Source organism: Akebia trifoliata, unplaced genomic scaffold (genome assembly GCF_017979445.1).
Source record: "Akebia trifoliata isolate Shusen 1 unplaced genomic scaffold, ASM1797944v1 Contig00093, whole genome shotgun sequence".
Classification (NCBI taxonomy): Eukaryota; Viridiplantae; Streptophyta; class Magnoliopsida; order Ranunculales; family Lardizabalaceae; genus Akebia; species Akebia trifoliata.
The window spans coordinates 7565-30510 of NW_028236844.1; the positions used below are offsets into that span (position 1 = coordinate 7565).

At 33.5% G+C, this 22946-nt stretch overlaps 2 protein-coding genes, 1 long non-coding RNA gene and 1 pseudogene across 4 annotated transcripts; 2 read left to right on the forward strand and 2 right to left on the reverse strand.

The window, feature by feature from the left end:
• Positions 1-304: 304 nt before the first annotated feature.
• Positions 305-1954, forward strand: LOC147381994 (uncharacterized). Its single transcript, XR_015174218.1, has 3 exons — positions 305-645; positions 1266-1316; positions 1785-1954. It is a non-coding gene; the product is annotated as an uncharacterized LOC147381994 (long non-coding RNA).
• A 6098-nt stretch (positions 1955-8052) lies between these two features.
• Positions 8053-9515, reverse strand: LOC147381995 (pentatricopeptide repeat-containing protein At1g59720, chloroplastic/mitochondrial-like; annotated as a pseudogene).
• A 1183-nt stretch (positions 9516-10698) lies between these two features.
• LOC147381996 (receptor-like protein EIX2) lies at positions 10699-11393 on the reverse strand. The gene is made up of 2 exons (XM_086429697.1): positions 10973-11393; positions 10699-10781 (listed from the first exon to the last, which is right to left on the reverse strand). Exons 1-2 carry the CDS (start codon positions 11391-11393, stop codon positions 10699-10701), a joined length of 504 nt encoding a protein of 167 aa, XP_086285823.1.
• Positions 11394-19191: 7798 nt separating this feature from the next.
• On the forward strand, positions 19192-21779 carry LOC147381997 (uncharacterized). Of its 2 annotated transcripts, XM_086429695.1 has the most exons (3): positions 19192-19319; positions 20973-21401; positions 21502-21779. In XM_086429695.1, the coding sequence occupies exons 1-2, from the start codon at positions 19232-19234 to the stop codon at positions 21383-21385; spliced, it is 501 nt and encodes a 166-aa protein (XP_086285821.1). In that variant the 5' UTR covers positions 19192-19231; the 3' UTR covers positions 21386-21401; positions 21502-21779. The 2 variants fall into 2 exon arrangements, with proteins under 2 accessions (XP_086285821.1, XP_086285822.1); XM_086429696.1 differs by lacking the exon at positions 19192-19319 and having other exon boundaries at positions 19821-21401; positions 21502-21744.
• The last annotated feature ends 1167 nt before the right edge of the window (positions 21780-22946 follow it).

Genomic DNA, 22946 nt, shown 5'->3' on the forward strand with positions numbered 1-22946 from the left:
TTTAATTTTGAAAACAGTAAATTACCATTTACGGAATTAAATTTTTTTTGTAAAGTGGGGGAAAAATTTACTCTCTTAAAAAACAGAACTTTTTCTTAACTATTTTATAGAATAGGAAAAAAATTTCTCACTTCAACCAAAATGTTTTAATTACGAAAACTGTAATTCACTACAAGAAAATAGTGAATCTGGAACCAAATTATAAAACGGATTTTATCCGTTTCAAATTAAAAACGGGTTTAAACCGTTTTACCTATTAAAGCCGTTTTAATCGTGTTTTAAATGTCGCATTTTCCGTCTCAACGAGCCACTCTCTCTGTCTCTCTCTCTCACTCTCTCTCTCACGGTCGATCCCTCAACCACTCAATCTCATCTCTCTCTCTCAGTCGCTCCTTCGATCGACCTCTCAGTCACTCTCTCAGTTGATCCCTCAACCACTCGATCTCATCTCAATGTTAAAAGCCGTTTTAATAGATGAACATCGAAAGAGAAACATTCTTTGGATCCTCATTCTAACAGGAACGAAGAAGATGGCTGAACCGTAAGAGCCTGAGCAGTCTCCCTTCTTCATCTTCCATCTTCGATCGTCACATTCGGGCTCTCATTTTCACAGAAACGAAAAATGGAAGAACCATAAGAGCTCGAGTAGGTTTGATCTTCCATTTTGACATTCCATCTTCAATCTTCACACAACCCTAACTCGATCTTTTCGATTTCATTCACAAAATCCTAAATCTAATTTCGGATTTGTCTCTCAAATCCTAAATCGATCTTGACAAAACCCTAAATCTTATTTCGGATCTGTCTCTTAAGCACAAAATTGATCTTGTTGATTTCTCTGTTTTCATTGAGATTTCAATTTCAACATTGAAATTTTCAGAGAAGACTTCAATTTTTCTGTTGGTGTGTAACACTAATCTCTATTAGTTTAAACACCTTCTCTCGTTACAGACCAAGTTATTCACATTATATCTTTGTTTTTTTTATCTTTAAGAGATAACCAAACAATAGTATAGCAACAGACTTGAAAATGATGGGTTACATTCATTTCTTTGATAAATTTCTATTATGAGCAATAGTATAGCAACATATTGCTTTGGTAGTTATGACGATAGTATAGTAGGATGGTTTTGATTTTGTATCCCAATGTAACTTTTGCAAGTCAAAAGCCTGGACCTGGCAGGTACTTAAAAAGTTCCTATTTTCTTGAATATATATGCATAAAAATTCTTGATTTTCTATAATATGTTTCCTTCTGTGTGCAGCAACAGTTTAGAAATTTCCATGTGATGCTAGTTCAAGCTATGATGCAATAGGTTTGGTTCCCTATTTTTCCATGAGCAAATTCCCATGTAATGTGTAGTAGATTATCCACTGGTTTAAATTGCTTCCCTGTTTCTCCATGAGCAATTTCCCACGTAATGTGCAGTTTTCAATTGGGTGGAAACAACACTTGTGATCTTACATTTGTTACGATTCTACAAATTGATCATTCTGAACTAAAATCATGCTTTTAAGTGTCAAAATCACATTATATAAAATAGCCTGACCCCCAAGAGTTACATATAAGTATATATAAAAAAATAAAGGGACGGTGCCCATTATGTGCAGTGTACGTGTGGGATGAACCAAATTCTTATTGAATTTTTTACTTTTATCATTAATTATAAGGAATGCATGCATGTTTTTCAGTACACACCATTGAATGCTACACTGCTCTTCAAATTACTTAATCTTAGCTGAGTCAAGAAGATGACTTTTTGTATTACAATGTTGGCATACAGTGATCTTTCCTACAACAACTTCTCAGTAGGAAACTCGGGGGCAGTTGGTTGTCAACAGCGGAATGTGTAAGAATACTCCTTTAAATTCTGGCTTCTTTATAGTTTCTATCTTCATATGGTTAATTATCTTCTTTCTAATTCGATACTTTTTTGTTTTTTGTTTTTTACTTTGGATTATTCTTTAGAAACTTATTTGGAAGTTCTTCTTTGGGGAATAACTCGTAAGTCACTAATACATCTTTTTATTGTGACATTGCATCATAATAAATTTCTTAGATTATCAAAGCTGTTTATGAAAATCATCTTCAGTTCATTTCTTTGTTATATATAAGCATGCGCAATCTAATCTCGTAATGCTGACATGCTTTGGACCTTTTATATTGATCAAGAAGTGGAGTGGTTCCATGTTTGAGGAGCTTTCGTTGAAGAATTGGGATATATAAGCACATCCGTTTCAATTTGATTGGTGTGAGTGATCAGTATTTTACAGAATTCATCTTGGAGCCCCCAGCCATTGCGATCTGTAATTCAGAACTGTTGATCTTCCTAGGATCAGTAGTGGATACAATAACAGACTCCATCAATTGTTGGATCTCATCGACAGCACTTAAGCATCGATCTCCTTCTTGTTGATCGCTATCAAATATTGTACATTCTCTTGCTTCTACCAATGCTACGGAATCCCGTTTTAAGATGAGCTTCTCTGCTGCTTCGAATTCTATTGCTGCATTCTTCTCCAACGATTCCATCTTGGGATCGAAAAACATTTATTAGATCGGTAAAGCAAAAAATTTAATGTAAAGGTAGAATTTGTTGATGTTGTTTTTGTGAGAGTGATTACTACTGGTTAAACTTGGACTACAAACAACAATTATTATTATTATTATTTAATTTTTTATTATTAGAAATTATGATCTAGCTAGTAAGTTGTGGTTTTGTTTCAATCTTATTTCTTGAAGCATTTTGAAGATCTCTTTGTGAGTGGCGGATCTTTTTTGTTTTTTGGTTAGTACCTGTAGGCTGTAGCACATAGTAGAGATGTCCATTTTGTTTTCAAACTGATGACATGCTCCCTTGACCTAGGTCTTCTCTGAGAGAATAATTTAAATGAGTTATATAACCTCATCTTTTTATAAGCCATGATTTACGAACATGTCACTGTTAGATTCTCCTGCCTCAAGCCCAACTGCCAGCAACACCAACATCAAGGGGTTCACTTACGTGAGGCCTGTGCTACTTTTTCTTCAGAGGAATGACTGAATTACCTCCTATTTTCTTTCTTTAAATTTAATTAGGCGCGCTGATGTGAGTTGGTGGTGGTTCTCACCAGTGAATCTATATATGCTAACAGTGGTTATGAATGACAATCATCCTATTTTGTGTTTCCATTTTCACGTTGTGGTGTTGACAATGGCATTATTATCCTCCCCTAATATCAACAATCTTCAGATGCCTTACCATTTGATTGCTCTGGCCAAACTCTTAATCTATTTGTGGTTTAGAATTTGATGCCATGTAACAAAAGGCCTGTCGAGAAACAAAATCCAATGGTCATTTGATGTCTGTATGTTGCTGGTACTGGATACCGACCAAGAACAATTCGTTGGTGGACTAGAGGGCTTTACAATAAATATTTATTGTTTTTTGAAATAAAAATGAATGGTCTTCTGTTTTGGGAATTTTTCAATTTTTTCTTTTACCTTTTGGGAATTTCCCGATGAAATAGCATAGAAATTAATATTTGTATAGGCAATGCCACTTCAAAAGGAAAAGAAAAAGAAAAACTTTAGACATTAATAAATAATTAGGGTAGTTAATACTAAAAATATAGTGAATAGAGAAACTTACCAAGCAAAGAGAAAGCTTAAAGAAAGAGAGTAAATTAATTCCTTTTTAAAGTAAAAAGGAACTGATTAAGAACCAGTAATTGATACGAATCTAGAATTGGAGCTGTTTAAAGTAAAAAAAAAAAAAATTGATGAGAACAGTAAAATTTTGGTTCCATTAATTTGAGAACTAAGAACAGTAACCAAAATCAATAAAATTTAATGCTTCTGTCTTGATTTATGAATCAAACCAAAACAAATTCAGTAACACCTCTAATTTAGGAAAAATAGATGATAAGAAGAATTGTTTGTTGAACCCAAAGAAATGTAAATGACCAATCATTCAATAAATTTTATGAATAATGCTGTATTGACCTCAAAGATTGACCTCATTTTGTATGCTTCTGATGTGGAAGTGTGTACAAACCATATCCATTCATTCCTTATCCAACAATGTAAGTATCGATTCTTTACCTTAATCCATACTCTTCACTACCAACCCTGAATAATATTTAAGGAGAAGAAGAATAGTAAAACTTAATCTGGTGAATCCAAAGAAGGAAAAATGGAGAAACAAGGTTGTTTGAATGTAACGTTGGATGATCAAAATTATTCTTCCCCAGTGCCAATAATTGGTCTATACATAGTGGCAGGTACTCTTGTATGTGTTCTATTTATGGTGTGTGATGTATTTCATGGATATATCGTGGAATCGTAGGAAGCCATGGATACCATGTAAATTATTCTCACTCAATTCCCTTACACTCTCTCTTCTTGCAATTGCTTCAAAACTCCCAACAGATCTCACCACCCCAATGCCTTCTGTTCATGACCAACTGTCCAAGCTTAGTGGTACTGTCTTAATATGTGTCTCCATGTGTGTTTTCTTTCCTTCACTTGGAAGTCAGAGTGACTCTGAACGCCTTTCAAACATGCTTTCCTTGAGCATATTCGTAGTTACTGTTGTTGTGAATGTTTGTATGCAAATGGTCACTGGTGTGATCTTCGTGTTCATAGTAGAACATGTCATAATCATGTCACTCATGCTACTGTTGCTCACAGTGTTGTGGTTTGCTTCGGATTTTGGCAATTGTATGTCTATTTCCTCCTCTTCTAACCCTGTTGATGAACTTATAAAAAGTGATCCTCAAAATTCAGAGAATAAGAGTATGATACATATATTGAAGTCATTTTATAAATCTAGTTCTAAACAAAGCCCTGAATTGGTCTTCTTTGTTTCTCCAATGTCCTTAACTATATGCATGCTTTCTACACTAGTTCTATTACAGGCTGCACTTCGATCATTTGTTCTTAAGAAGGTGGACTTTCAGTGTGGAGTTTCAAACTATAAATGGTCAATGCGGATGGTGGTTGTGACTCAGATTCTCACTGTTCTAGTAGGGAGTATAGTCACCATTTTTAGAGGTTTGTTGGTACTCAAAGAATTTGATGTTTCAATGGGTAGAAAAACATATGTTTTACATTTTTTACCAGCTTTGTCAAAGTTCGACAGTTTTTCTACTTGGTTTTATCAACTTTGTCAAAGCTTCGCATTATTTCATTCTTCAAAATCTTTAGAAAAGGTTTCATGATCCTCTTTCAAACCATAGAGAGCAATGATCTTATGGTATTGTTCATAGTGCACGTGATTATTACTATAGTGGCTTATCTCTTTTATCAGATGCTCAAGATACCTTTTATCCTTGCCAATCAAATTATCAAAATCTGTTTGGTGGTGAAAAAAGAAATGATGAAGGCAGAGCCCCTATGGATATCGCGGAATGGATAGAGAGAAACTGTGAGGTAGACATTGATAGATGGATGGAGAAATATAAAAGAAGTTCCCCAATTGATAATCTCATCCAAGTTCTTTCCAAAACTTCTAAATCTGAAGAGCCATTTACCAATAAAGTATCTTGTCTTTCAGTGGTAATCTTTGTCCGAATAGCCACAGTTACATTACCAAGTTCCCTTAGTGCTACTCTAATCCGTACATTAGAGGAAGCCTTTGAAATCATTTATTTCATTCAAAAGAAAGAGATTTCCACAAGTGAAGAAAAAAATAGCCTTGTAGTGGCTAAAAATCTGTGGATAAATAAGACAATACCTGTCATTGGTTCCATAGGAAATTCATTAAACCGTCGGTAAAGAAATTTTATTCACATTTGTCCAAGGAATCTAATGATGGGAGTTTTGAGTGTCAACCTCAACCTCGATTGGACTTACGTTGTGCACTTGGGTTTATTGAACAAATAAAAGAAAAATGTGATGGAACTTCCTTTTTTACATATGAAGAAGGTTATTATGCAGTTAGTGAAATACAAAACATCTGTGGACTGATCATCGGACAAAGGCCACAGCAAACATACTCATCAAACGATGGACTATTCAAACACATGGAGCAACTATTTGCGGACATGTTGCACTTTTTCCTCTCTCAACTCCCACTTTCCATATTCAAGCATCTAGTTGAGAGCACTGCTAAACAACGTGAGGAAAGAGCAAGACTTGCGTTAAAATTCCTTTGCAAACTGGAACCATTAGAGTACAAAGTCCATTGGTCATTTCCTGACAGAACTGGTATCACTAGCTTGATAAATACTCAAGTTCCAGTCATAGATACTCAGAGTACTGAACAAGTGGGAGGCAATGTAGATGACGCAGACGTCGTTCAACATGTTGCTCATTGAGCAATTGATAGTGATGAAATTGAGCAGCTCGTTTAATAAGCATGGAATGTAAGTGCCTTTTTTAAACTTATATCCTATGATTAGTTTAATGATTACTTTTTTATTGTCTTTAGAACCATTATTTTGAATAATTTCTTTTCTAATTAGGAGAATCAAAAGAAGGGGAAGGTCTTGCTCTGATTTGGACCCTCAATAAGCATGAAGTCAAGAGCAACTACAAGAAAATATTAGAAGCATTCTGATACCTCATAGCCTTGAAGTTTGAAGAATTTAAAGGTTATTCTGTTTGTTTAGGAAATTCTAGAAATGATCAATTTCTTCTACTAGTCTTGTGTAAAGTTCTCTTCTGTAATCTATTATGGGTATGCCCCTTAAATTTAGTTTTACACTTTTATATAATAAATTATATCTATTTTCTTGCTTGGCAACAAAAAAAAAAAAAAAAAAATTATAAAAGCTTAAAAAGGGAATGTCCCTTAATTTACAAGTCCAAAAGAAGGCAAAGCAAGGTAATCTTCAAATAAAAGCTTTCTTCGCTAGAAGACCGCTCTTCTCCAGAATTCGAAAAAGAAAGAGATGCTTCTGACTACCTTCCATAATCGCCAATTCATAAGACACCACGTTACCATCGCTTTGCATACGTTTCACTTCCCAAACAATATCCGAGTGAGCTCTTCGAATACAGCAAAACTACATATCAAGACACCAAGGAATGTTCTTACCCTTTAGATCCTCCACAATCAGCTTTAAGTCCAATTCAATAATTAAATTCATGCCACAAAGATTGATTAATTCAAGAGCTGAGACAACAGTACAACATTCAGGAAAACTGTTGATGCCCAAATAAGAAAGCTTGAAGGAAGCTTATATAGACCATCTCTTCGATAAAGAGTAAACTGGGCAGCGACCATGAATACATTTCCACCCAAATGAAATCATTTTAGTTGTCGGCCCCTAAATTCCAAAGAAGTCTCCATTTAATACTATGAGATCCTTTTATTCAAACTAATTATTCAAACTGATTATTCATGCGTTTGTTTTCATTTGGAAATGAATTTGTCAATCAAAATAAGATCCATTCAAGAAGCCTTATCCAAAAGAAATGTGGTCACGACAATGACCAAATCAAACAATTATCAACAAACATTCAGCAGTTATTTTGTTGAACGCATGGTAGAGAGAGAGAGAGAGAGAGGAATTCCAAATAATAAAGAAATAAAAAAAGTAAATGGATTCGGAAGTCTTTAGCCAAAATGACTAACAATGTTCTCAATTCAGCCAAGAAATAGCTAGTGAATAATTTCCATACAAGAAATAATAATAGCAAATGACAAAGATTACATAATAGGATGAGAAATTATATTTCCCCAATTAATAAAACAACCAATGACCATTTTCTACACAAGAAATAAACATATAGCCATAAGAATCATATTTTTCCAATTGAAGTGATTCAAGTAAACTAGGTCTAATTATTAAAATGAATCAGAACAAGAACTAGAAGGTCTAATCATCCACACTCAATCAATATGTAGGAATCAAATATTAATAACCAAATAATAGACAAATAGTAAAGCAGAATAAAGTGGATCTCATGTTCACAAAATAAATCAGAGATTTCCAATACTTCAAACAAGCAAAAATAACTCGTAAGTATCCCAAAATCAACCAAAAAAATTCAATCAAACACATTGAAAATCCTACAATCCAACACCACATCCCTCAAAGTAACTTTGAAAAATATAAGGAAAACAATGCTCCTACTGCAGAAGCAGTGGTCTCAGGGGATGTTTTTACAACCATTTTGTCTTCAGGTTCAACTTTGATGATTGAAAGGTAAGTATCAGAATTGCGATTGCAAATGAAGAAATTGTCTCTAAATGTTCTTTTTTGTCTCTACATCTCCAAATTTAACATTTGTTTCGAGAGGATTTATATTGCTAATGATTTGATTATTACATTCCAACAAAAGATGTCTTTCTGACCAATTTTGATGAAAACTTTAAAGGCTCTGTCAACATCTCCAGATTTGGCATACATTTCTATAAGAGCAGTCCCTACTATTACTCCCAATTGAAACCAATCTCTTATCAGAAAAAAATGTACCCATTTTCCAAACTCTAGAGCACCTTAATGGGCGGAAGCAGACAGAGCAGAAACAAACGTAAACCCATCCAAATTTACACTTTCTGAGTGCATCCGGACAAATAGATCCAAGGCTTGTTTATATTTCCCATGTTGCATGTAATTTGAAATCATAGAATTTCAAGAAACCACATTCCTTTTGGGCATTTTTTTCAAAAAATCTTCTCGTCGTCTCAAAGTCTCCTGAACTAGCATAGGCTCCAACCATGGTAGTCCAAGGCACAATGTTCCTCTCTGGCATCCGCTCAAACAAATCTCCCACATTTTCCACGTCCCCAACTCGGGCATAGCATGAAACCATTGAATTCCAAGAAACAACATCTCTTTCAGGCATCACTTCAAACAATATTCTTGCACTCTCAACTTCGCCTAGATTCACATAGAAAGATATCATTTGATTCCATAATTCCAACGGTTTCAGAATCATACCGTCAAAAATCTTCCGGGCATCACATAATTTCCTATTTCTCACAAAATAACAAAAAGTATCTATCTTTATGTAGAAATTTAGAAGCGAATTTGCAATAGAAGAGATTCATTCGAATCCCACTTTAATAATCTAACAATGTACCTTTCTCCCATCACGTATGGGCTATTGAAAGCATAAACTCTGATCATAGCATTCGAGAGAGTTGTCTCTGGGTGAAACATTTGATCCATTTGGGAGAAGATGAGTTCGGAGTATTCCATCCCTCCAAACTCGGTACTTCGTCAAAGAAATTTAGATGAAATTTCAATATTTTGGTTTAGAGAGGTTGTGATCAGAATGGCATGTATTTGATTCAACTGTTTGAAACTGCATTGCTGCAAAATATTTGAAATTTTGAAAACTATGGGAGAAGGCATAAATAACGGCAATGAGAGTTTGACAAGGAAATATTAGAAAGAGAAGGGTTCAATAAGTAATTTTCCCTAATTGTTTTTCTTATCGAGAAACTTATCTTGAGAAAGACCATTTTGTTAAGTGGTAAGACCTTGTGAAACTTATTCTAAGGTCTTAGGTTCAAACCTCTTGAACGCCTTATTATGCTAACCACAACTAGGGGTGTCAATGGGTCAGCTCCGGTTCGGTTCCTATGATATATGGAGCTATAAACTTTATATTTTATTGGTTTCGATTCCGATTTTAAAATAAGTGGAACCGAAATCGGAACGATAAAAAATCACAGGTACCCGTTGGTTCTGGTTTTCAATAATCGAATGTGAAAAATTATTTCAAAACCATTATAATATAAAATTTCTTCTAAAAAACAATATATTATTTGTAAAGTATCAACTTAATAATAATTTGTTCAATTAAAATGATGATTTAATAACTTTTATTTTCGAACATTAAAATGTATTCTTTACAAGTAATAAATTTAAAAAGAAATGACTCTTCTTAAATTCAAATATGTAGTTTATATGAAATTTGAAGAATTTTATATCATATATGTTAATTTTAAAATATAGGATTACCTTGAATCATATATAATGTAAAAATAAATGATAAAATAAATCGATTCTGACTACTCACGGGTACCCATCAGATAGAACCTAATGGTTCCGGTTCCTATCTGTTCGGTTCCATATTAGACTCGACTCTAATCAATTCCAATAAAAAGAGAACCGGAATCAGGGTTTTCGATTTCGATTCTGGTTCGGTTCTAGGTAAATGGGTACCCATTGACACCCCTAACTACAACCCCCACTAAAAAAAAAAAAAAAAAAAAAAAAAAAAAAAAAAAAAAAAAAAAGAGAAACAAGTTTGGTAAACTACAACCCCCATAAATGCATAAAAAATTTCACCTACAAATATCATCATGTAATTTGGTAAACTAGTTGGCACGTGCGCTTTTAGAAACAAGTTGAAAAAATTTTAGTAATTTAAGGGATTACTTTAAAATTTTCAAATAAATAATCTAACTATATAAGATCTTTTTATTTATTTATAATTAATATAGGCAGAGCATAAAATTTGTCTCTAGAAATCTACCTAAATTAGTTTTATGGTATTAAAATAGAGTATAGACTTTGTCCTTCACATCCTTGATAAATCGAAAATAAGCGAATCTCCGAGTCCTCTTGAATGCCAAAACACCAAACACACCCCAAAAGCCCACCAGGACTCCAAGTGCATTGCTTATATAAAAGCTTTCCATTTCAATCCAATGGGCATCTTTACCATCTTCTACTCCATCACCATCATCAGAATCTCGAGATGCTTCACCTCGTGTGCAGTTCACAATGAATAGAGGTCCACAAAATCCTTGGTTACCCATATAGCTGGACTAGTTGAAGCTTTGGAGCTGAGTGCTCGATGGAATTCATGACACCAATCTTCTCAGGGATTTTCCCTGTCAAACAATTATTAGACAAGTTTAAGGATATCAGTCCCAAAAGATTTGTTAGCTCTTCAGGAATCTCTCCCGACAAATTATTGTTTGAAAGGTCTATGTTGGGCCCTCAAGGTGGTTTGACTGCAAGAAAATTGATCTAGTTGTGGGAAATGTTTAGAAAGGAAAATTGGTTAGACAAATTCCAAAACCAAGTGGGAATGGTAACTGAAATTCCAGGGTCAGATTATCAAGTGATCTGAGGAACTTTGGAATGCGAATTCCACCAAGATAATTAAGGCTTATGTCCAAGTAATTCAGATATTTCAACTCCAACAGAGAAGGACTTAATGTACCACCCAACGTTGATACACCTCTTAGGTTTAGGCCAACAACAAGATGGGTGGTGTTGTGGCAATGTACATCTTTCCATGTCTTACAACAATCTTCACCAGAAGACCAAGAGGAGAGCAGATTTGAAGGATCTTTGAGACCTTGTTTGAACCTCAACAGAGCTTGTCTCTCTCTTTGTGTGCAAAGTACATCTAGATATGAAAATGAACCGAAATTGGACTTGATATTGGTGTTGGCAATGAAGAAAAGCCCTAGAAGAAGAACTATGGATGTATCCATGATGAATAACTATTACTAATTAGAGACATGAGAATGTCTCAATAAGATTAGTATTTAGTCCTATGTATAGGCTAAAATGTTCATATATACAACTGTTGTATGTTTACTCAGAAGGACTTTCATAGTCTCAAACATGAGAGAAAAAAAAAAACGGGAAAACATAATTTCCTGGGGATTAGTAAAGTCTCCCATAGGAATTAAATCTAAAAGCATATCTTTAGATAATATTCAGGGACATCACAAACTAGGGCTCGGATTTTATCCGAAATCCGAATCTGATTTTTAGCAGATTTGGTTTCTTCAAGCATATCCAAATTAAAATATGGGCTGATATCCCTAGACCCGAGTTTGATACGGACCTATCCCTATAGTCCAATGATATATTATTTTGTATATTGTATGTTATATTTTTATATTTGGTTAGTATATCATTCATCAAACAAATAAGTATTTGGTGTAGTGGTTAAGGCTTATTCTCAAAAGGGGAGAGCTATTGAGTTCAAATCACATTTAAGCCACATTTTTAATAAATTACTTTATAATGGTTTGAAATTATTTAACCCAAATAAATTAATTCAGTCGGATTGGATTCGGATATGGGTTTAATGAAAGAAAAAAAAAATCGGATATGATTTGATCTAGTCGGATCTGGATTCAAACCCGATTAAAAAATCCGGATATGGATATAGGTAAACACATATCCGGCCCGAACCCGACCCATTTAAGCCCTATCACAAACATTTTGAATGGAGTAAATAGAACATTTTCCATTTGCTACGGTCCTTGTACACTTGAAAGTCACTAGAATCACCCTTTAATTTTTGGTCAGTAGTTCAATATATTGTCTTTAGAAATTGGTTTCGTCCTAGCACAAGAATCATCTTTCAGTAAGAGCTATTTGATTCTTTTAGTCATCTCTGAGTTGTTACCAAATTATCATTTACTATGAACATTTTATGCTACTGCATATACATACTTTGTCAAAGATATCTTCCTTCTCTATATTAATTTCTCAACAACACAAAATAAACCATCATTATCCCTTTTACATAGAGAGAGAGAGAGAGGGTAGCTTTATTTTGACAAAATCCTAGAAAACATTTTAGACAAGGTATTTTGTCTTATATGGGTTAAAAGTTTCATAATGGGCTGACTTTTTGTGAGGATGATCTCTATGTTGAGAAAATCACTTTGACAAAACATCAGCAAATTCTTAAATTTCTAATCCTAGTTTATAAGTTGAAGGATCGTGAACTGTCAATTTTTTACCATTAGTTTGTAACCACCTTTCATGGGATTAGAAGTTTCAGAATTGATTGATTTTTTGTGAGGATGATCTACTCACCATAGAGATCATCCTTGCAAAAAATCAGCCCATTCCGGAACTTTTTAGTCATATGAGACAAAACTTTGTCTACAATTTTGTCAAAATAACCTGACCCATATACATGGATCAGGAACACTGTACACATTTATCTACTCATATATCTACAACGTGCTTTGTCTTATGTGGTCTAAAAGTTTCGGATTGAACTTATTTTTGGTGAGGATGATCTCTATGATGAGAAGATCAGCCTCCCCAAAATCAGCTCAATCTAAAACTTTTAACCTCGTCAAAACTGGTTTACAAAAAATGGACAGTCCACGATTCTTCAACTCATAAATATGGGATTAGAAGTTTTAGAATTAGCTGATTTTTGGTGATGATGATCTTTTCGTCATATAGATCATCCTCACCAAAAATCAGCTCAATCTAAAACTTTTAGCCCACATATGACAAAACATGCTGTAGATATATGTGTACACAGGTCCTAACCCTATATATATATGGGACACGATCCATAGACAATATTCTATATAACGTTTTTTCCTATATGGCAAAACAGTTTTGGAATGGGCTGATTTTTTGTGGGGATTATCTCTATGGTGAGTAGATCATTTTTACAAAAAAATCAGTTGATTTTAAAACTTCTAACCCTATGGAAAGTGGTTACAAACTAATGGTTAAAATGAATAGTACACGATACTTTAACTTGTAAAATGGGGTTAGAAATTTCAGAATGGGCTGATTTTTTGTGAGGATGGTCCCCTAACCATAGAGATCATCCTCACAAAAAATCAGCCCATTCCAAAGCTTTTTTCCCATATAAGACAAAACACGTTGTCTAGAACATTGTTTAGAATGTTTGTCTACAGATCTTGGCCCTAGATATATTAATTTCTTTTTTTTTTCTTTTAGTAATTTTTGTTAAATGAGCATTTAGCCTTTTTTTACATATATTTTTCGATGTTTTACGGTCGTAGACACTTAAAACGAATTCTCTCTACTTACCCATTTGAACTACTATTAGATTTACTTTTGTGGTAGCTCAGGAAGATCTAACTATCTAAATTATTATAGAGAAATTTACCAAAATGGAAAAATTTTCAAACTTATTTATCAAAGCGGAACACTATGTATCTTATTTACTAAAGTAGTAATTTTCATATTTTTCTTCTTCCAAAAGTGAACCAATTTGGGACCAGAATTTCTTCCAAATGTTAGCAATTTTTCCAATGTTCCATAATGTTGTTGAATTGTAAAATGAGCTTAAAAACCAAATAAGAACACAAAATCACACAAAAATATAAACCAAACTAAACTTAAATAAAAACAACTAAAAAACTCTAAAATTAATAAAATATTATACCTAAAAGTGGTTAATTCGTAGGAATAAAACCCACTCATAAAATACCCCCAAACTTAACATTTTGCTAGTCCTCGAGCAAAACAAAAACAGAGAAAAACCTAACTAAGGGAAAGAAATCTAAAACAAAAAAACACAAGTGATGATATTGATCTGACTCTCCACACTTGCCTCAAAGATTACGCAAATTTCACAATTATCAGAAAACTTTAGAAATTGAAACAATTTATATTTTCAACCCCAAATGTCACTCAACCTCACCTTGAACCCCTTCATATGTGCAAACAAGCCCTTATCACTTAATTAGTTTTCACCCCAAATCAGTTTATGCAATCAAGAGTAAACACAGTTGAAAAATTCTTGGAAGTTTTTATGGATGATTTCTTAGTGTTTGGATCCAACTTAGATGGTTGCTTGACCACCTCGAGAAAATCTTACCTAGATATCGAGAGAAGATTTTAGTGCTCAATTGGGATAAATGTCACTTCATGGTAACCTCCTAGATCGTCTTATAACACATTGTCTCAAAAAAAGGAAAATCAAAGTGGATAGAGCAAAGATTGATCTTATTGTTAATCTACCTCCACCAAAAAAAGTCAAGGAATTTTGATCATTTCTGGGACACACAACATTTCATCAAGGATTTTGAAAAAATCACCAAACCTTTGTGTGATTTGTTAGCCAATGACACAACCATTGTTCTATCCACACCTTGCCTGGACACTTTGAGAGGCTCATAATTGAATTAACAACTACACCTATTATTCAACCACCCAATTGGGTTGTGCTTTTGAAGTGATGTGCGACGCTTCCCATAAGCGTTTTTCTAGGACAACGAGTTGACAAATTCCCTCACATTACTCAGCACAAAAGCAAAATGCTCAATGATACCCAACTAACTATTATACCACCAAAAAAAATTACTAGTAGTTGTTTTCACATTGAACAAATTATGATCCTACTTATTTGTGTTTAAGGTGGTGATTTTCAAAGACCATGCTACATTGAAATACCTTCTTACCAAGAAGGATGCCAAAGCAAGGTTAGTCCGATAAATCATATTACTTCAAGAGTTTGACTTCAAAATTCAAGATAAGAAATGATGCAAGAATGTGGTTGCAAAAACCATGTCTATGCTAGTAGTTGAAATAAATTTAGATTCCCTGCTAATCTTCAAAATTTTTTCTAATGAGCAAATCATGTCAATCTCCAGCCTTGACACACCTTGGTATGTGTAGACACCCAATTTTTTGCACTCGACTGATTAATCAACTCGTCAACTTGATTGCAGCGATTCTCGATGATGGATGAATATTCTAAAGTTTTTTATTTGTTACTAGATGTGCTTCCAAAACTCGAATGAAATATTTCATGCAAAAAACCTTATAAACCATACTATGCCAGGAAAATGTGATCCAAAACATAAAAAAAATCATTTTGAAGCTAAAAGAAGTTTTACAAGAAAAATCATTAAAAAAATCAAATTACAAGAATACCCCTAATGTCAAAACACCCATAGAGGCTACATTACATTTAGGAAAATCCTTTCGAATACATAAAATAACAAACTTAAACTAAATAAATTGTTTCAATAATTTCCACAAAAATTGACAAAATTACTAAAATACCCTTCGTGGGTCCATGATCATTTCATTCAAAAATTCATAAGAGACACTAACCAATATTCTAATTGAATTCCTTATGAAAAACTAATTCTGAAACATCCCAAGCCATCAAAAAATAACGTTCCGACGCAAAAACCCTCTTTGAGGGCAAAATGATAATTTTTCAACCCTAAAATTCAAAAATCTGAAACTAATAATTAAAATATTAATTAATTTAAAGTGAAATCTTAATAAGTCAACTTAAAATTTTTAATAAATAAATTCAATTAATTAATCCTATGTGTCAAATTTCAAGTGGTGACACATTTATTTAAGTGGTGCCCACATGATATTTAATAAAGAACCCTCCATCGGAGTCTCAAAAAATTTAAAATAATTTAATAAAGAACCCTCCATTGAGGGTTCTCCAAAATTTAAAAAATTCATTCTATATGAATTAAAAAATTAAAATCCAAATAAAATCACTTGAAATATTATCTAAACAATTTAAAAGATTAGTTAGAACTAGACTCTATCTTAAAGAGCCCTAATCAAATCTTAATCTTATCAATAAAGCTCTTTATAAATGGAATTCTACTACCAAATCTCGGAGGTTTTGAGAAGTCCTAAAATACAAAGGTTAAAAACTTTCCCAAAACCTTAAATCTAGAATCCCCGTACCCATATCTCTTCATAGTTTTGTGTTTCTTTTCTGTTTAGAGTCATCTTTACTTCCTAAACCATAAAATTGGGTGGTGACTCTAAAAAAAAAATTGGATCCACACCCACTGATTGAAACCCTTTCAATGGCGACTCAAATAGGACTTTGATGATCAAATTTGAAATTCTAAAAGATGGTTGCATTGCAAAATTGCTTAAATATTTTTTTGTCTTATTTGACTTTGATTATTTTTGTGTGGATGATAGTGTTGGTATGCCCTTATCTATTTAGTTTTCTTTATTTTTGGACATAATGGCGAAATCGTGTTTAGATTATTTTTTTCCTATATTTTTGTTTCCACTAGGTCGTTTTTTAGCTACCCAAAATATTTAAAGGTCAAATTTTGAGGTTGTAATTGATAAAAATGATGGATTTCGTTATTGCTTAAGAGTGAATAACAATAAAGAGACAGGGAATAACAAAGTGAATAAGGAAAATAAAATAGAGATGGTGCTGCGTCCAATTCGGAAATTCTTGTGTATGTAATACGATTACAAATTTGGAAGTTTTTATACATGCAATATTTTTACCAATTTGAAGATTTTTACCGACTTTGAAATTTTATGCATGTAACATGGTTATTGATTTGGATATTTTTATGCATGTGATATGGTTGCTAGCTTGGAAATTTTGATGCCTATAATATAATTTCATATTTGAAAATTAATTTGAATGTGATGATATGTTTACCAATTTGGAAATTAATTTATATGTGATAATATACTTAACAATTTAGAAATAAATTATGTGCGATGATATTCTTATCAATTTGGAAATTTTTTTATGCCTGTAACCTTTATCATATTAATTATGCATGGGGTGTGTTAATTGGATTTGTCAATTTTCATAAGTCTTGCACGTGACCTCTAGACATTGTATGATTCAAGCTTTTTTAAGTTTATCCTCCCATTTATGCGAAACTCGAGGAATTATATAATTTGAAGGGAAATTTTAGCCTTAGAATTTATTTAGTCAATTTGGCATAAAATGATGATAATGGGTCCCCAAACTGGACCTCCAAATCGATTTGGAATTATTTTGATTTCTATACCTAAATTAAGTGGCGACTCCACATTCTCACAAAAAAAAAAAAAAAAAAATCGCTCAATTTATTCGAGATACTTTTATTTTTAATAAGTAAGAAGTGTCAAGGTGCTTTCAACATGATATTGATATGGGCACGACCCCTCGTGGACTAACTTGTGGTTCCAAGCAATTTTTCATTGTAAAGTTGCTTCACCTAAAGATACTTAATTGTTAGAGCAACAAATCCTTTACTATGTTGATCAAGCTATTGAAGGAAGCACTTCCAAATGGTGAGACCCTACCCAACTCCTATTGCAGGGCTAGAACAAGAATTTGAGACCCAAGGCTTCACTATGTGAGGATTCATGCTTGCAAAAATGATTGTGTCTTATTTTAGGAGGAAAACGAAGACAAAATAAGAGTGTCCATAATGCAAAGAGCCAAGGCACTTGGACTTCTTATGTTCCATCATATATGTAGACAATTTAATATCCCCTTTCTTCTCATCACCTCCAGAAGGCTATGTAGCATCTTAATGACTTTGTTCCAACAAAATATTTACCACAAAAATTAATTAAGGCCACAACTAAAATTAATCTCTATTTTCTTATATTTTAATTTACAATAGGTGATATTTATTATTGATGGAAAAAATATATTAATTAAGGTTGTTTCACCAAATCATGCACTGAAATTTGCAAAAACCCCAAAACAGTAGACCATTCATTTTAATTTCGAAAATAGTAAATTACCGTTTTTGGAATTGAATTTTTTTAGTAAAGTGGGGGAAAAAAATTTAGTGTTTTAGGAAACAAAACTTTTTTCTAACTATTTTATAGAATAGGAAAAAATTTCTAACTTCAACCAAAATGTTTTAATTACGAAAACCCTAATTTATAATTTTTTGAAATAAAATGAATGGTCTACTATTTTGGGAAATTTTCAATTTTACACTTACCTTTTAGGGAGTTTCCCCATGAAATAGCATAGAAATTAATATTTATATAAGCAATGCCACTTCAAAAGGAAAAGAAAAAGGAAAACTTTATATATTAATAAATAATTAGGGTAGTTATTCTCCATTCATGAAGGGATTTGAGATGTTAAAAGGTACAGGGAAGCTTCTTCAACTTTGGGCAATCTCTTATAACAAGTGTTTGTAAGCATGTCATCATTCCCTCCTCTCTATCACTCAATTCCTCCAGCTCAAGCAAACCCCATATAATTAAATATTTTATTTTTGGAAATTTAATCATCCTTTATTGCTAGTGCCACCCCAACCAATCTGTCTTCCCATATACATGAGGCAGATTCTTTGATGAGGTCACTAACCTAATGTCCTACCACACTCCACAGTCTCAGAAAATGAGTTGGATAATTTAAATATTAATTAACATGTAACATTATATAAAATTAAACCAGCTTAATGCGCAGTTTAACTCAGCCGATATTAGATGACTCCAACGAGTCAAATTGTTTTGACCCTTGTCAAGATTGAGTTGACACATCCTCATTTTGGACACCTCAAATCCTTAATATTGATTTGTAACTTTTAAATTTATACCATTGGTATTTCTACCATAGGAATAATTATACATATTTCTCTAGAATCCAATTTGGCTCTTGGTCTAGAAAACAAAAAGAAGAAAGAAGAAAGAAGGAAACCAAACTACTTTCCTTACCCAACAATGTAAGTATTGATTCTTTACCCTAATCCATACTCTTCACTAGCAACCCTGAACTATATTTGAGGAGAAGAAGTACAGCAAAACTTAATCTGGTGAATACAAAGAAGGAAAAATGGAGAAACAAGGTTGTTTGAATGTAACGTTGGATGATCAAAATTATTCTTCCCCAGTGCCAATAATTGGCCTATACATAGCGGCAGGTACTTTTGTATGTGTTCTGTTTGTGGTATATGATGTATTTCATGGATTATGTCGTAGGAAGCCATGGATACCATGTAAATTATTCTCACTCAACTCCCTTACACTTTCTCTTCTTGCAATTGCTTCAAAACTCCCAATAGATCTCACCACCCCAATGCCTTCTGTTCATGACCAACTGTCCAAGCTTAGTGGCACTGTCTTAATATGCGTCTCCATGTGTGTTTTCTTTCCTTCACTTGGAAGTCAGAGTGACTCTGAACGCCTTTCAAACATGCTTTCCTTGAGCATCTTCGTAGTTACTGTTGTTGTGAATGTTTGTATGCAAATGGTCACTGGTGTGATCTTCTTGTTCATAGTAGAACATGTCATAATCATGTCATTCATGCTACTGTTGCTCACAGTGTTGTGGTCTGCTTCAGATTTTGGCAACGTTTATTTCCCCTTTTCTAACCCTCTTGATAGACTTAAAACAAGAGATCCTCAAAATTCAGAGACTAAGAGTATGATACATGTATTGAAGTCATTTTATAAATCTAGTTGTAAACAGAGCCCTGAATTGGTCCTCATTGTTTCTCCAATAGGCTTAACTATATGCATGCTTTCTACACTTTCTTCACTAGTTCTATTACAGGCCGCACTTCGATCATTTGTTCTTAAGAAGGTGGAGTTTCGGTGTGGAGTTTCTGACTATAAATGGTCAATGTCTATGGTGGTCATGACTCAGATCCTCACTGTTCTAGTAGGGAGTATAACCACCATATTTAGAGGGTTGTTGTACCTCAAAGAAGTTGAGAGTGAAATTGATAGTGAAACGGGTGTTTTAGAAGTTTTATCATCTTTGTCAAAGTTTCATATTTTTTATACTTGGGTCCTATCAACTTTGTCAAAGCTTCGCAATATTTCATTCTTCAAAATCTTTAGAATAGGTTTCGTGATCATCTTTCAAACCATTGAGAGGAATGTTCTCATGGTATTGTTCATAGTGCACGTGATTATGTCCTTACTGGCTTTTCTCTTATATTGGATGCTCAAAATACCTTGTAAGTGTGCCAAGCAAATTAGCAAAATCTGTTTTGCTGAAAAAAGAAATGATGAAGGCAGAGTCGATATGGATATCAAGGACTGGATAGATAGAAACTGTGAGGAAGACATTGATAGATGGATGGAGAAATATAAAAGGAGTTCCCCAATTGATAATCTCATCCAAGTTCTTTCCAAAACTTCTAAATCTGAAGAGCCATTTACCAATAAAGTATCTTGTGTTTCAGTGGTAATCTTTGTCCGAATAGCTACAGTTGCATTACCAAGTTCCCTTAGTGCTACTCTAACTCATGCATTAGAGGAGGCCTTTGAAATCATTTATTTCATTCAAAAGAAAGAGATTTCCACGAGTGAAGAAAAAAAAAGCCTTGTAGTGGCTAAAAATCTGTGGATAAATAAGAACAATACCTGTCATTGGTTCCATAGGAAATTCATTAAACCGTCGGTAGAGAAATTTTATTCACATTTGTCTAAGAAATCTAATGATGGGAGTTTTGAGTGTCAACCTCGACCTCAATTAGACTTACCTTGTGCACTTGGGTTTATTGAACAATTAAAAGAAAGATGTCATGAAACTTCCTTTCTTAATTTTGAAGAAGGTCATTATGCAGTTAGTGAAATACAAAAGGTCTGTGCTCTGATCATTGGACAAAGGCCACAGCAAACATACTCATCAATCGATGGACTATTCAAACACATGGAGCAACTATTTGTGGACATGCTGCACTTTTTCCTCTCTCAACTCCCACTTTCCACATTCAAGCATCTTGTTGAGAGCAACGTTAAAAACCGTGAGGAAAGAGCAAGACTTGTGCTAAAATTCCTTTGCAAACTGGAACCATTGGAGTACAAAGTCCACTGGTCATTTCCTGACAGAACTGGTATCACTAGCTTGATAAATACTCAAGTTCCAGTCATAGATACTCAGAGTACCGAACAAGTGGGACGCAATGTAGATGCTGATGTCGCTCGACATGTTGCTCGTCGAGCAATTGATAGTGATGAAATTGAAGAGCTTGTTTGAAAATCATGGAATGTAAGTACTTTTTTTTTTTAGACTTATATTCTATCATTAGTTAGATAATTTCTTTTTTTATTATCTTTAGAACCATTATTTTGAATAATTCCTTTTCTAATTAGGAGAATCAAAAGAAGGGGAAGGTCTTGCTCTGATTTGGACCCTCCAAGAAGCATGAAGTCAAGAGCAACTTCAACAAAATATTAGAAGCATTCTGATACCTCATAGCCATGAAGTTTGGAGAATTTAAAAGGTTATTCTGTTTGTTTAGGAAATTCTAGAAATGATCAATTTCTTCTTCTATTCTTGTGTAAAGTTCTCTCTTGTAATCTGTCATGGGTATGCCCCTTATATTTAGTTTTACAATTTTATATTACAAATTATATCTATTTTCTTGCTTAGCAACAAAAAAAAATATAAAGGTGATCTTCAATAAAAGCTTTCTTCGCTAGAAGACCTCTCTTGTCTAAAATTCGAAAAAGAAAGAGACGTTTCTGACTACCCTCCATAATCGCCAATTCATCGGTCACCAAATTACCATCTCTTTGCATACGTTTCACTTCACAATTTGAGTGAGCTCTTTGAATACAGCAAAACTACATATCAAGACACCAAGGAATGTTCTTACCCTTTAGACCCTCCCCAATCAGCATTAAGTCCAATTCAATAATTAAATTTATGCCACAAAGATTGATTAATTCAAGAGCTGTGACCACGGCATGACATTCAGGAAAACTGTTGCAGCCCAAATAATAATTAAAATAAATAAAATTGCTCCAATAAAACCTCCATTGTTGCTCCTAAAAATACATCCCCAGTTGCTCCTTTACAATGCTTTTGGCTAATTCCAATGTCGGCAAGTCGATTCAGCTCTTCCAATGAGGTCTTTTTCGACAGGTAACAAAGAGCATAAGTTCGAAGAACCATTTACATGTTGAAGCTATGGTCGAATTCACTAAAGGTGTAAAATCATAAAAAATTGCAGCATTCCTCATCAATTAAGTGACCCATAAAATCACCCAAGGAGTCGCCTTAACTGCATGGGAATATTGGGAGCCAATGGACCCCAGCCAAAATGAGTATGAATTTGATAAGGAAGGTAGACATCTATCTCTCAATTTAGTAAGAAAGAACTTCCACAGCTCCTTAGAGAAGCTAAACTTGAAGAATTAGTGATAGAAGTTTCTTCATCATTTTAGCATAAAGCACATCTTCCGTAAAGAGTCCACTGGGCAGAGACCATAAATACATTTCCACCCAAATGTAATCATTTTAGTTGTCGGCCCCTAAATTCCAAAGAAGTCTCCATTTAATACTATGAGATCCTTTTATTCTGACTGAATCTTCAAGCATTTGTTTTCATTTAGAAATGAATTTATCAATCAAAATAAAGATCCATTCAAGAAGCCTTATCCCAAAGAAATGAGGTCATGACAATGACCAAATCAGGCTATCATCAACAAACATTCAGCAGTTATTTTCTTGAACACATGGCAGGGAGAGAGAGGAATCCCAAATAATAAAGAAATAAAATGTACGTGATTCGGAAGTATTTTTTGCCAAAATG